This window comes from Odontomachus brunneus, unplaced genomic scaffold (genome assembly GCF_010583005.1).
Source record: "Odontomachus brunneus isolate Ranch 3 - 2012 unplaced genomic scaffold, Obru_v1 Obru_scaffold_078, whole genome shotgun sequence".
In the NCBI taxonomy this organism is placed as follows: domain Eukaryota; kingdom Metazoa; phylum Arthropoda; class Insecta; order Hymenoptera; family Formicidae; genus Odontomachus; species Odontomachus brunneus.
In genome coordinates, this window is record NW_022639528.1 from 528,772 (window position 1) to 543,186 (window position 14,415).

At 45.8% G+C, this 14,415-nt stretch overlaps 1 protein-coding gene across 3 annotated transcripts in view; it reads right to left on the reverse strand.

The window, feature by feature from the left end:
* Positions 1-13,657, reverse strand: part of LOC116847478 (insulin-like growth factor 2 mRNA-binding protein 1) — a 147,957-nt gene extending 134,300 nt beyond the window's left edge. The window contains exon 1 of one of the 3 annotated variants that reach the window (XM_032822519.1): positions 12,598-13,657. In XM_032822519.1, the coding sequence (XP_032678410.1) occupies positions 12,598-12,772 (175 nt within the window). In that variant the 5' untranslated portion in view covers positions 12,773-13,657. The remainder of the gene's footprint in view (positions 1-12,597) is intronic. The other 2 variants (XM_032822517.1, XM_032822518.1) reach the window with 2 other exon arrangements.
* Positions 13,658-14,415: the final 758 nt, after the last annotated feature.

Sequence of the window (14,415 nt, forward strand, 5' to 3'; positions counted from 1 at the left end):
CTCTCTCTCTCTCTCTCTCTCTCTCTCTCTCTCTCTCTCTCTCTCTCTCTCTCTCTCTCTCTCTCTCTCTCTTGAGAGAAAGAGAAAGAGACATTCCTAACGACTGATCCGAGTGATGGAATTTTTTTAAATCGAGCCCGAAGTCTTACGAGAGGAGGTTTATCAATGAGGTTCGATGAAATCAGGAAAAGACATATACGAGAAAGCAAGACTTCGTTATAAAGTCAGGCTTTTACGAGTCCATTCGTTCGTTGGTTCGAAATTCACCGAGGCTACTCTCCGATGCTAATTGACAGTTTCATCGGCCACGAACGCTATCACGATTAGGAATTAACGGGACAGTCGTAATGGCCGTTCGAATAATACCAGTGTGCTATTTGGCTTCTCCTTAACAAGTTGCAGAATTTCCGTCAAAATTCACGAGAACACGAGCCTGCCTCGTCGATACACGTCTCAAGTTTCTTCTTTCCCTTTTCCTCTGCTTCCACCGTTCTATCGTTTTTACACGGCGAAATTATTTCTTAGTTATATCCACATACGACGATATTCAGAATAATGCATGGATGAAGTAAATTTGAAAGTTATAAGTGAGTAATTGGGCAAATAATGTTGCGACTATGAAATTGGTCATTGTTACGAAATCAAACTGCTCAATAATACATGTACTTGACACAAGTAAAAACAGAATGATGCCAACGAAATCGTATATAAAAAAATATTTTAGCTGCAAGTACAAAATATTTTAGCTGCAAGTACAAATATTTTAGCTGCAAGTACAAAAATACAAAAATTATTTTTTCATGTTTTATTTCATATAAACTACTTATATTTTAGACTGAAATGTGATGTTAAAATCTAACGAAATTTGAGCAACTATGTTCCTTAGCAAGAGATAAATCTTACTGAAAGTTTCTATTCCTGGACTATTAAAAACATAATAAAATTGATATGAAAAGAACTATAATATTCTCTTCGTGTACTAAAAATACGTGGAAAGTTTGAAGAAATCTTGTACATCGATCTTGAAAACATGGTTTCGAGAAAATTGATTTTTATAAACTCTCCATTTCTTTTATTTTTTCTGGGATTGCGTACAATTTTGCCCATTTCTATAATGTGCACATGCACTGTGTTGCAACATTTCGTCGATGTTCAATTATCTGTCGAGTGACTGCATGAAACGTGAAACACTGACACGAGCGAGAAGCGGGTTGTCGGGAAGGCGGTTGAACGAATTCAATGGAGCTTGGCTTCCATTGACACGTTCGCCGTCTTGCCTTTTAACTGAAACTCAGAATCGGACGGCCACATTTAGCTACCAAATGTGGGCCGCACGGACGACAAGCTAGTAACGCGGGACAGGAAGCAGTGTTCGATCGCGACGCTAGGCGCTTTCGTTCCGCCGAAAACTGGCGGGTGACGCGGCGCGCTATTTGCCGGGAAGTCAATGGCCGGGTATCTAAAACAAACACGTGTCTTCGAGCAGTCGAGCAAAGGCCACGAGGGACAAAGACGGCGAGATTTCAGGAGAGAGGCAGCACGACAGAAAGAGAAAGAGTGGAAGAAAAATGCTTTATGTTTCGAGAACGATTGAATGCAAAAAGGAAACAGAAAGAAAAATATAAGATATAAAATAAATATGAATAGGACATATATAATAAATATAAAAAGGAAAATATAAGCTATAAGAAAACATTTCTCACATAAGATAAAAATAGAATTATCTCAGAGGGAAAAAATGTAAAATTGTCTCTGCTGGGAAAGAGTCACTTGTATTAAATTAACAAGAGACTGATGTGAATGATAGAAAAGGAGGGTCATCTCCTCTGTTACGCGCGATTGAATCATCCAGGAGCGATCAGCGATTACATAAACCAACGTAACTGGTGACTCAACAATACGTAAGTGGAATATTTTTCCAGTCCGGGATTCGAGGCGGTCGCAAATGCGTTCCTAAAGTAAGCGCGATAAGGGAGATCAAGAAGCAAATAAAGAACGAGTGCTTACAACTAAACATTTCGGAGATCACGTATCTTTGAAGAGAAATGTCATTACGTTCAAGAACCCTTTTGATCATCTTCCCTTCTGGAGAGATTTTCCCATCGAAACATTTCTCCGAACAGATCGAGATAGATTTAAAACGACGTGGGAATGTCGTCGATAATAATCGTTTATCGTTTTTATTACCTTTTTCTCGTGGTAAAGCGAAGTCGCTTTGTGACGGTGAATGACGACAAAGGGGAAACGAATAGGAGGAAAAGGAAGGGAGGAGTGCGCGGGACAGACACTACGCGGCCAGTCTTCGCGCGCGGCGCTAAAGATAGCACTTCCTTCCTCTTCGCGGACTCGTCGCCGCGCATTTCTTCCACTCGAGAGAGCCCTGAGACTCTATTTACGTCGTCATTGAATTCGGAAAACTCTGGCCCGCAGGATTTGAAATAAGATGGGATCGCGCGCGGCCGCAGCAGACCTGATTATTCTTTGCGCGAGATAAGATTTCGTTATCCACGTGTTATCCGCGCTTTTTCGAAGGTGGCAGTGTAACGTGAACGCCTATCATTCGGCGATTTCGGCCCGTTCCTGTGCGTCCACGTCAACCGTGAAACGATTCGCGTTTCATGTGCGGAAGACTTCGCGACACGACGATTGATCTAGCTTGGCGGAAATATGTTTGCAGATATATACTGCAGGAGAAGCAACAAGTACACACGACTCCGCGCCGCATCGGCATTTCGACTTTTCGACCGCCTCTATTCAGAGAGCTCGAGGTGTTGTTCGCGCAGCTGGCTGATACCAGTTAATACTAGTAGATATCAAGTGCCTGGTCGACTCTGTCTCTTTCTCTGCCTTTCTTTCTTTCTCTCTCAGTGACACATTGTGCGAGCCTTGTGGACAGGCAGCGCGCCGGTCACGCTTGCACCTTGCTGCACTAATTCGTATGCACCGCGAAGATAACGACACGTGGTCGAGTCGCCGTTGAGGAGCGCGTTGCACCGCTCCTGCAACGCGAGCGTAAGGTTTCACCAACCTCTCGCGAACCCGAACTGATCTAGAATCGGAAACGACGAGATGCGAATTCTGTGAGTTTCTGTTTAGACGAGTCGCTCATTATACTTGGAAAGACGGATCGTTCGGTACAAGCGCGATGTTACACGCGTAATCACACACAGGAAGAACGTTTGGTTGAATTAAACTAGTTTAATATGAATAAACTAGAAAACACTTGGAGACGGTTGAAGTTACCTGTTCAAGTTAACCCTTTGATCATAATGAGACGCTAACATCCTACTTACCTTTTTTTTAATGATTTTAACTAACTTATGAGTAAACATAGTCGATTGTATTATTATTATAGACTCTTTCTCTTTCTCTCATAAGTTCAAGATGTTAGAAATAAATAAAAAAATAATTTGAATGTTTAATTGTTAAATTATTATAAGCAAGTAAAAAAAGCAAAAAAGGCATTTTTTCGATAAAAATCATTTTAGAACTATTCGAAATCGATACATTGAAATTAAGGATAATTAACAGTATTTTGCACAAATTTTTTCAAAATTTTCTGTAAGTCCTATTTTTTACAATATATTGAAATATTGATGATATGATTGCTATTTCTTGTAAAAAAATGTAAATATTTCATTGTTATTTTCGGATAATGCTGATTTTGAAAACTTATTGTCACTACATTGAACCCGCCATTTCGAATTTTAACTTCTTGATCTCAAGTTTGTGCGATCAACGATCCCGAAATCTCCCACATGCTAAGTTTGAAGAAACTTCACCGAGAAGTGAAACGTATGGTTCTGGTAAGGGTTAACCAGAAATCTTGTTAGCTTGAACAGAATTCTGATAATTCGAATCGGGACGTCGCGCTCGTTCATATTTCAGAGAAATCCGGTGGAAATCCAACCAAACTTGTTTTCCGTGCGCGTATACTCGATATTAATAAATGATTCGCGAGATGTCTGGACGGTCAAGTAAAATTGTGAAGTCAGAAACGTGCCGAGTTTTTGCTTTCTCAGAACGCAGTTAATGATATGCATCAATCAGGTGCAGCGAATTAAAACAGTAAGTAATAATGATCGTGTTCGTCGTCTAACTGAGAAAGCTTCATTATAATAATTGCTATTCTCTCGTCTCTTTCTCCCGTTGACTTCATGTCAAGACTACTCCGTCGTAAGAGAGCTGAATCGGTGTTCGCGCTCGAAGGCTGGTCGGCCCTGTGCGAGAAAGAGGATGAGGAGGTGGTGGTGGAAGAGGAGGAAGAGAGGCGAATCGTAAGGCCCCATCAGTGTCGGTTACCGGTGCACTGTTAACAGGTAACTTTTTTCGGGGGCAGGTGGTCCCGAGCAGGCACGCGACAAATCAAGCCGGCCAGGCCGCGGGCAGCGATTACAAAAAAGGAAGAGATTGCGCGGACATGTTTATTCGGTCGCATAAAATCCGCTGGTACGCGTACACGAGGTGCGCATACGCCCCGGAGGAAAAGGTGCGAGAAATAATACAGAGTCATTGCACTTTTTTCGAAGGTCCCTGCGCCGTGTCGCGGCCGAGCAGGAGAAAAAGAGAAGACGTTTATGAAGCGGTTTACTTTCGCGGCGACGAAGTGCGTCGAATTACGAGATACATATGGAAATTACACACGATTTCTTGCGCGATACCGAAGTTAAGTGAGACAACGATACAAATCGCCGTGATGTATCTATCTTAATCGTAATTTTCGAAAGCGTGACGCACGCCACAAAATGAATGAGAGATTCTCGTCGAAAAAAAGCGCTGCTCGTACATCAATCTCTTGTTTATCGCGTGTAAATGTTTATTTTACGTCCTATTATTGTCGCGACGTTTCATTATAGATAGACGCCTGCACTTTAGACCGTAATAACTTTGTACTGACCCTCTGATATTTATGAAAAAAAGTGCGTGATATGATCAAGATTGTAATGAATACGTCGTAATGATCGGGACGGCTGGCGACGTTTAAGCAGAGTTTCACGAAAGGGAAAGAGGAATGCGAAATTTTCTCTCTCTTTCTTTCTCTCTTTTTTTCCAAGCAAATGGGACGTCTCTTACGGACGTTTGAAAAAGGAGTATGCCGAGTGCGGAGTACAGGCAGTTTTGGATGCGAATAATGTATTCCTAGGAGCATCTGCTCGTTCTAGCTCTCGAGAGCGCATTGGCGGGTGTGAACCCTCGCACTCGGCGTCTGCTCACGTCGGTGTAGAAACTACAGTGTATATCCCCGCGCATGAACACATATATATATATAAAGTTCTTCAAATTCAATATTACGAAATAATTTTTCCTTTCAGATTAGAACATATCTTTTGTTTCTTCTACGCAAAATGAACATTGCGCGAACATCAGTATCAATTGCACGCAACAAACTCACGTAATTATAAACAGTAATATGTAAGAAGGAATAAGTATTCTTAATTTACTTAATTTTAATGAGAGAGAAAGAAATCGTTCGGAGAAAAATTCGCGATTCGCGTGCCGATAAACAACGAAATTCGCGAGCGAAGTTAAGACACAACGGATAACGGCTGATCGATGCGGCGTGCTACCAGGAAAGAAGAAGGCGGCGAGAGACTGGCAGAATGGAAGAATGTGGCAGCTTCCTGTTGGCGTCTCGTCGGGTTCGGGCCCGACTTCGTGTCTCCAAGATCGCGGCGTGCACGGAGTGGCGTGCACGAACGCCGGCTGTGAAAGAGGAAGACGCATGCCGTGCACGCACGTGCATACGCGGCACGTTATCGCGTCGTCTGTGCGGCTAATGTGGAATTTGGAGAAAACGCGGTCCTCGGGGAAATCCTCGAAAATCGTTCCCGTATCTCGTGGATTTTCGTGGATTATCGAGTGAGTGAGAGCGCATGTATTATATATATATATATGTATATATATATATATATATATATATATATATATATATATATGTGCTTTGTATTCCCCTCAGGTTCACATAATGTTGAAATAAATGAGGTACTGATGATGTTAGCCCGAGGAGATAATAATCTATCCGTGTTATGGCTTTCCTCCTTGTGTTTGACACATCGTCAGAGGGAGAAAAAGGGAAAATTATTTTCAAATTATATACGTAACTACGAGGGTGTGTGTACATAATTTTAAAATAATTATACTTCTCGTGACACACGAGAAAGTGGCGATTTATATTATTACATTTTACTACTTAATTCAAATTCTCAAATGAGTAATTAATTATTACTAATCCCAACAGATGCACGGAGACAATATTGTAACAAAAGTCGTTTTATACACGGAGAATTTTGTAATAAAAATTACCATTGGATTTTGCAATTGAGGATTAGATCGACATTATGTAATAATTCATTATCCTTTTCTATACTGAGAGAAAAATTAAAATCAACAAATATTTCCTTGGTGGGTGCCATTAACATATTTACTTAAATCTACATTCTCTTTACTTAAATCAAATATTGTTTATTTAAATCAAGTAAACAATATTTGATTTAAGTAAAGAGAATGTAGATTTAAGTAAATATGTTAATGGCACGCACCAAGGAAATATTTGTTGATTTTAAGATAATTTTTCTCTCAGTGTATGTGCCACTTACATTTTAGAAACTTAAATGTGCTACTAAAACATTTGCTATGTTTACTATGTCTATACTGACAGTTTTTATTTCTGGACTAAAAACATATAGTAAAATTTTAAAAAATTATGGGGAAAAAGCTATAATATATTTTCTTCGTGTATAAATTCTTTTCAATTTCACTATGTTCCTAATAGAGTAGTAAAGCCGGTAAGATATATCTTACTAAGGAACAATAATTTCGCTACGAGCACAGTAAATCTTTCAATAACAGATTTTAGTGGCTGAAATATAAATAGCAAACGAAAAGACAGTCAATCACTGCAGAATATCTATCTACTCCTCGTTTGCAAATTTCCGTAGTTATTCTATAAAATTCCCTTTCCGTACAGTTTCATGATGTACAATTATATTGTATGTAAGCAAAATTGCGGGAGAGAAAAATGGTCAGTTAAAACAGACTAATTTGGTGATGGCGACGGCGATATTCGCAAATGGCGAATATCAATACGAAAGTATCTATATTTGCGCCTTGACATAACAACTGCTCTAAAACGACGCGAACGAACATAGTTTAGGTTGTTCGGTAGGCAGAGCGGCGTGCGAGCCGCCTAAAGCCCGATTAGGCCGCGGCTTTGGTAGAGTTCTTCTAAAACCTAACTCAACAACCCACCAAACTAGTTCTGGCCTCGGCTCTTCGGTAACGCTCTTCGCGCGGCATTGTATCCGAGGATCGGCCCCTGCGCTGCAGAAGCAACGACCGTATTGCTAACGAAATAGAGGGAGAGAAAGCGTTCGCCATGAATCGCTCCGAGAGAGCCTCGTCCCGGCTCTCCTTCCTGTAGCTCGCTTCTAAGCAGCCCTTGCGCGCGCGCTCGATATATCGGCTAAGGGGTATGATTATACCTCGGAGGAAACCGCCCGGGAGTAAGAAAGTACCGATTCCAAGTTTTTACCGCGCTCTTCGCATCGCGTATAAATTCTAAATTCGCGAAGACACATCTCAGGGACGGACGCGCCCTTCGGCGAATTTGCGAACTGTCGTTCTATTCCTCCAAGAGTTTTCCATTTAGAAACGAAAGTTTCTCGACATTATATATGCACGGAGAGAATATTATAGTTCTTTTTTTTGTGTAAATTCTTGTCAACAATTTTACTGTGTTTTCAGTAGTCCAGGAACAGACCGTCGGGAAGATCTTGCTGAGGAACATAATAAATTTTGCTGGAAACGTGGCAAGTGTTTTAATAACACAGTTTATAAAATATATAAGTAGCAGATGTGAAAAAAACTGAAAGGATAGTGAATTACTGTAGAGTTCTTTAGTTATAAGATCCGATAGTGCTTTTCACTATAAAATTCTCTCCATGTAGAATCACCGCGTAAACATTGTAAAAGAAAAGTATTAATAAAATAAAATATAACATAATATGTTTACTGATTTTTTGGAGAATCCAAAATTTGAAATATTTGTAATTTTCTTACATAAAAATCACACAACACGATTGTTCTCTTCCCAGAAACTTCACTTTCCTGATATTCTGTCTCTGCACCAAACACGTTATTTTAATTTCACGAGACTGTTTTCTAATTACAGTGTACCTAGGCAGAGCAAACAACCACGGTGATGTCAAAATGATGTCACAGTGACGAGAAGATGATTAAAAAAACTCACTTTTCAATTACAATTCGATCATTCCGTCATGATTTTCTGCTCTACTTGTGCACTACGTCGGAAGAAGGAGAAATAATACTTTTCTCGCGTTGTATATTGTGTTCGAAGCAAGTTAGTGTCAGCGAGAGCAAGAGAGAGAGAAAGAGAAAAAGAGAGTTCTAGCCGTTTCCTCGTCGGGAGATCAAGGGTGAAACGTGGCCGCGAACAACGGCGCTTGTGCACGTGCGTGCACTAACACGCCGTAATGAGGTAGCCGATGGGCGCGAGAGCGCACGAGAGAGCTACAGAGTCGTCAATGGAATTTATGATCTGGATACCAGGCATGGCCGCGCGGAACGTGACGAGTGTGACTAACCGATTTTCGGCGGGCTGAGGCGGAGGAGGGCCGAGGAGATGAGATCGGCGGCTATTCGCGATGTAAATTTCAGCCTCGGAGAAGACGGCGACGCGGCGGTGGCGGTGGCGACGAAGGTGAAGGCGGGGGCGACGAGGGGGCTCATACGTCATGAGCGCGCGCGCGGCCATTCGTGACCTTGACCACATTTCTTCTCTTCGGCTGCCCGGGAGAGAGACCCGCCGACCGACTATTCGCGCGGGCGTGACTCGGAGCTCTAGTCAAGTGCCGGTCCAAATTCTCACGATCGCCGGGATAAGTCGCTGGGAACGTTAGGTCAGGATCATACCGAGATGACGAGCTCAGTCGCGAAAGGGTCGACGTGGAGCGAAGGACGCGGCGTGTCCGCGGTAATTCCCTTTTTCCGGCTTCCATCCGTCCCGAAGTTATCCTCAGGAAAGTATCGTTTCTCCGAACGAGATCTTTCTATGCACATTTTTCTCTAATAATTTTCCTCCACAATTTCCGGCAGCCTTGCTGCAAATTTCTCCAATTTATTCATCGAGATTCTTTCTTTCAGAAACGAAAGGAAAAGGACAGAAGAGATCATCGGCAGGAGGCAACGCGAGTTTTGTGAATGAAGCTTTCAGACGAGCCACGATGAGTTGGGGCACGCTGTTTGGATTTCTTTTGGAGGTAGTCCAGTGAAGTAGTCGTTTCGACTAGGATAGTCACCGACAGTCTAGCGATTAACGGACACACGCGTTCGCGTCCGCCTGACGTTTCGTTATGCATAGTTAACTTCCAGTCGGCCGGCGATTTTTGCAGTTCGAGACGCTACACGTCTCAACGGACAGAAGCGGACTACACCGCGTCTTACAGGAGAAAGAGAGAAGCAGAAAGTTCCCCCATATGCCAGGGATTTAGATAAATATTTTAAACTGTTCCTGCGATATATCGCATATTTTACGTGAGAAGAACATCGCGAAAAGCAGGTGTTTCGAGAGGCACTGTTTCGGCGCGACAAGGCGCGAGAGGAGTCGCACAAATGAAACATCTCGAGAACATGAGCGAGGTTAAAAGATCTCTGTCAGCGGTGTAACACGAGAATCGACGAGTCAACGGCACTACAAGTCTTCTAAAGAATAAGCGTCGCCAGCATCTAGACGCGAAATAGAAAAAAGTCTATCGACGACGTCTCTCGCTCTCAGAGCGCGACTGTTGTCTCGCCGTTGATAAATCCCTCGAGTACACCTAGCCTTCGCTTTGGCGGGAACAGCCGGGGCCCCGTAATCGGCGCGATCGACAAACGGCATGTTGGCCGACGCGTCCGCGATTATCAGCGACTTATCGCCGAGGCGAGCACACAGGCGCGACCTTGTCGCGACGTAGCTGGCGCCATTTTGCTGATGCGTGCGTCTGTGTCCCATCACGTGAATAAGTTTTCCGCGCGAGGCGACCGGGCGAAACTGTCTTCGCGGAAAATAGGACGCGAAATACGACGATGACGTCGCTTGCTCCGATTCGATGCAGAAATTAAGTCGAGTGAGTGCCGTGATAGACGAGCGATAGGCACACGTTGAGAGTCTAGTCGAGTCTAAGGCCCGTATTAATAGTTGTCACATGAAACTCGTTTCACACGGCGTACTCAGGCTCGTGTTAACAGTTGTTGCTTGAAACTTTTGTCCCACATGAGATACTCAGATACGAATATAGAGTTAGATTTGAGTTCTTCACTTGAATAACAGATGCCACACCAAATATCTGATCGCGATTCAACTGACAAATTCACATCTATAACTCGAAATTTAGACTGAATACCTTACTTGAGGCAAGTTTTGAGTAACTTTATTCAGAGTTCCATCCAAGTATTTCAGCTGAATCGCGATCTACGCGACATTTACGTCTGTAATCGCGACTCAACTGGAGAGGCTCTCATTCAACTCTGAGTTCACGTTCGAGTTTCTCATTTGAGAACAAGTTTCCACCTATTGATATGAGCTTAAGAGTTCGACAAGATTATGCCCGATTTGGTTCGTTTGATTCATAGAACACGCTGCAGATTAACATATCTTGCTGATTCCGATGTTCCCGATTATCTTCAGAGCACGGATACCGATTGATCGAACGTCGATTGCCGATAGTTTTCAGCGGTTCAGTCACGAGATGAGACTTCTTGGCTGCGATTTTCGGCTAGATCTTCGCGCGCGTACAGGACGAGCACGGGACGAAAGACTGGATGAGATTAGAAGGAATTTTAGTGCCGCGTGTCGAGGACATACGACGTGGGCGAAAAGACCGCCTTTTTTCGGCGGAAGCGGCCCGGAGCTCAGCGGTTCTCAAAGCGGACCGCGCGCGGACGCACGCTCGTCGATCGCGAATTGGGCAATCTTCTCTTGGGGAGCCGTAGGAAGTGTGGCCACTCGAGATATAACGTCCGCGTTTCACTCGTTCATGTGTTCGCGCAACGTTGGGCGATATCCTAATTCCGGACGCTCGTAAATTTGTGCGGCTCGTCCCGCGCGAGCTTCATGCCGCCGGTGGTTTGTGTAGTTTCAATCTTGTCGCGTCCCGATGATTGAAGCCGAAGAGGCTCAAACGCGCCGAGTGGCACTAAACGGCACTATTTATCCATTTGTCACCGGTCGAACGAGTCATTCTGACCGCCAGGCATTGCTTTTCCGTCTCACCTTGTGTTCTTTTATAAGCTTTTAATCAATAGCGATAATAAACATTGCAGTTGAGAGAGAAAGAGAGAGAGGGGAAACAGCCAAGTATCTCCTCGATGAGAGAAACGGAGAGATGGGTTCTTATACTTTTTTACATAACACGAGGCTGTTCCTTGAAACAATCATTAATCGTCGTTAATTTCATGACGTTATCCTCATCACTATTCAGAGACTTGGAGAGTTTGATACGCTCTATACACTCACATTTCTACTAAGATATAATTAGGACTCGCGCGGTTTACATTTTTCGATAATTGCGCGATGACATTGGCCATCTCTGTCGTCATATTGATAGTCATTATCTTGCTGAACACCGGAAACATTTCGAAACTGCAACTGTATAACTTCACATCGGAGCGCGAGCGTGGCAAATAAAACATAATCGACGACTGACTATCGATATGATGACGATGTGTCAAACATTTCTCCCTGGGGAGCCTCCCGAGGGACAGCTCGGTCTGTCCTTTCGCGAATCTCCTTTGGGAAATGCTCGCGCTGGCGTCTTGAAAGCGTCAGAGACATGCTAAAGCAGATCCCTACGCTCCGCGGTTCTTACACGATCTGATGAAAAGCGTCTAATAACAAAGCATGATATATTACAACGTCAGAGCGGAGACGAAGGTTCGCATTATCAATGCTACTACGGCCAACTGATTCTCAGTTCGGGAATGAGAATCAAATGGACGCAGATTAGCGTTAACTACAGAGCGAGATCTTGCAGGCAGCACGAATTTGCAAGCGAAAAGACATCGATACGATCTGAACGGCTGAGCTGGTTCAGAATCGAAGGTTCTACGCTCATTCAACCGTTCAGGAGATAGCTCCTGAGGAAGATTTGCCGGCAAGATCTCATCGTAAAATCACACTTCGCTAGATCACACAGCTCGTCACGATTCTCACGGGCGCACTTCCGTAAGCATCAATCGACTAATGTTTACGGAGCCGGCTCGTAAGCTCGCGACAACTCGCATAAGCTTGGGAGAAAGCAGCAGCAAGGTGGCAAAGCGGCAAAAGCGTTTTATTAGTGTACAAAAAAATGAGCAAAGCGACGCAAGGCAAGGCTAGGCGAGGTTAGGCGAGGCTAGTTGAGGCTAGGCTAGACGGGCGACGTTCTTCCTCGATCTCCTCTCTTTCCTCTCTTCTTCCTTGGTCATCGTCATGGTCGTGCTCGCTCTCTGTCGTGGTCGTATGGATGATGAAGCAACGTGTGAGAAGCATTGTATCAAGCGCCGAGACGAAAAGCACCAAGATTAACACGATCTTTCATCTCACATCGTTCAACTCACCGTTCAGCTTGTCGATCGCCCGATCGGCTGTGGACTGATCGGCGCAATCGACGAAGGCGTAGCCGCCGCGCTTCACCAGGATCGTGGTGCACGCCAGGCTGTGCTCCTGGAAGAGCTGCCTGAGGGTGCTCTCGTTGCAATCTGACGGCAGATTGCCCACGTAGAGCTTCGACATGGTGGCTGGCTGCTCGCTGCTTCTGCTTGACGCTACGATGCCGGCTTCCACCGAATTCGCGGTTCGGTCACGTGTGTCGGACTCAACGGCGACAATTCGGTGCGCGTGCGCGCGCGGACTCGCGTACCCGGCTTCGAGTACTGACCTCGTCGTAGATCCGGGGCCTACGTGGACCCCGTGAGAGCTGATGGGAGAGAGCGAAGAGAAGAGATGCGCGCGCGACACGACACCGAGATCACGAGGATCGCGAGCTGGAGAACGTGATGCGCGGGATGGACGGTCGGATGGAGCGGTAAACGGCGCGGTTGATACCAGCGATACACGACGTGGTGAAAGTTCTCGGCGGATTTTCGGTCGACTTTTCGGGGGACCTGAAGGAAGGCGTCCGTTGTTTCTCGGAGAGCGTAGACGATGATCGAGACGACGATGGCTGGTCCACGCCGGGACACGGTACGCGCGGTATCTTGGCTGGAGCTCGCGGACACGAGAGAGAGAGAGAGAACACGGCGCGGGTCGCGCGTGGGTCACGGGCTGCACACGCGAGAGGCAGGAACACGAGGACGAGAGAGCACGGAGGTCCTTTCGGGCGATTTCTGCGACGAGATCGGTCCTCGATCGGGCTGACACCTTCTTTTGTTTCCCGCTGTTGGCTTCCTCGCGCCTCTCGACTAGCCGACTGCGAGCCGCTCGATCCGCGGATAGGCGACGACTGTGTGTGCGGTCTCACTCGCTGTCTCTGTCTGTCTGTCTGTCTGTCTGTCTGTCTGTCCGTCTCTCACGGTGACGACTCGAGAACGCGGCGCTGTTGCGCGAATCTGACGCGCTTCCGGTGGCTGTCCGTCAGCAGCTCGCAGAAACCGACGACGATGGAGACCGGCCGGCGTGTCCTCGCAGAAATGGTTCTCCCCGACCGCTCCAAGTTTAAGAGACGCGCGCGAGTTGACCGGTCCGTCTCTCCTTCTCTCTCTCTCCTGCGTCGATTCGCGCCGTGTCCGAGCGATTCCCTCTCTCTCACTCTCCCTCTCTCTGTCTCCGTCTCTCCTTCTTGCGAACGACGACGCACCTTCCTACCAGGCTCTCCTCTCTTTGGCTAGACCACGACGCGACGTCTAAGGGGCTCTCGCGTTCGGCGTGCTGTGCCCCTCTCTCTCACCCCTTTGCCACCCAGGCTACGGGAGGAAAGGGGGAGTCGAGATGCGATGCAAACTCGTCTTTCTCTCTCTTTTTTCCCTCTACCGTCGCTAGCATCTCTCTCCCTCTCTCTCTTTCGCGAATTCGTGCCTCTCTCCTCGCTCCTCGCGCGTGCATTCTCTTGCTTTTTTTCCTCCCGTCCGTCCCTCTCTCACTCTTTCTCTCTCTTGCGCGCGCGCGAACGCGAACGCCGAGCGGGAAACCAACTCGAAATCCGCCGGCGGCGAGTCCGCGATTGGACGCTCGTGAACCACGTGGATGACCCCACCGACTCCCGCCTCTGCTCGCCATTGGTTGCTTTTCGCACGCCGGTTTTCGCAGCCGGCTACACGCGCGCTGCGAATGCGTGCACGCGAGCGCGTGAGCGTGCTGCGTGTGCACGCTCTCTCGCTCTCTCACGCCTGACTTTTCTCTCTCTCTCTCTCTCTCTCTCTCTCTCTCTCTCTCTCTCT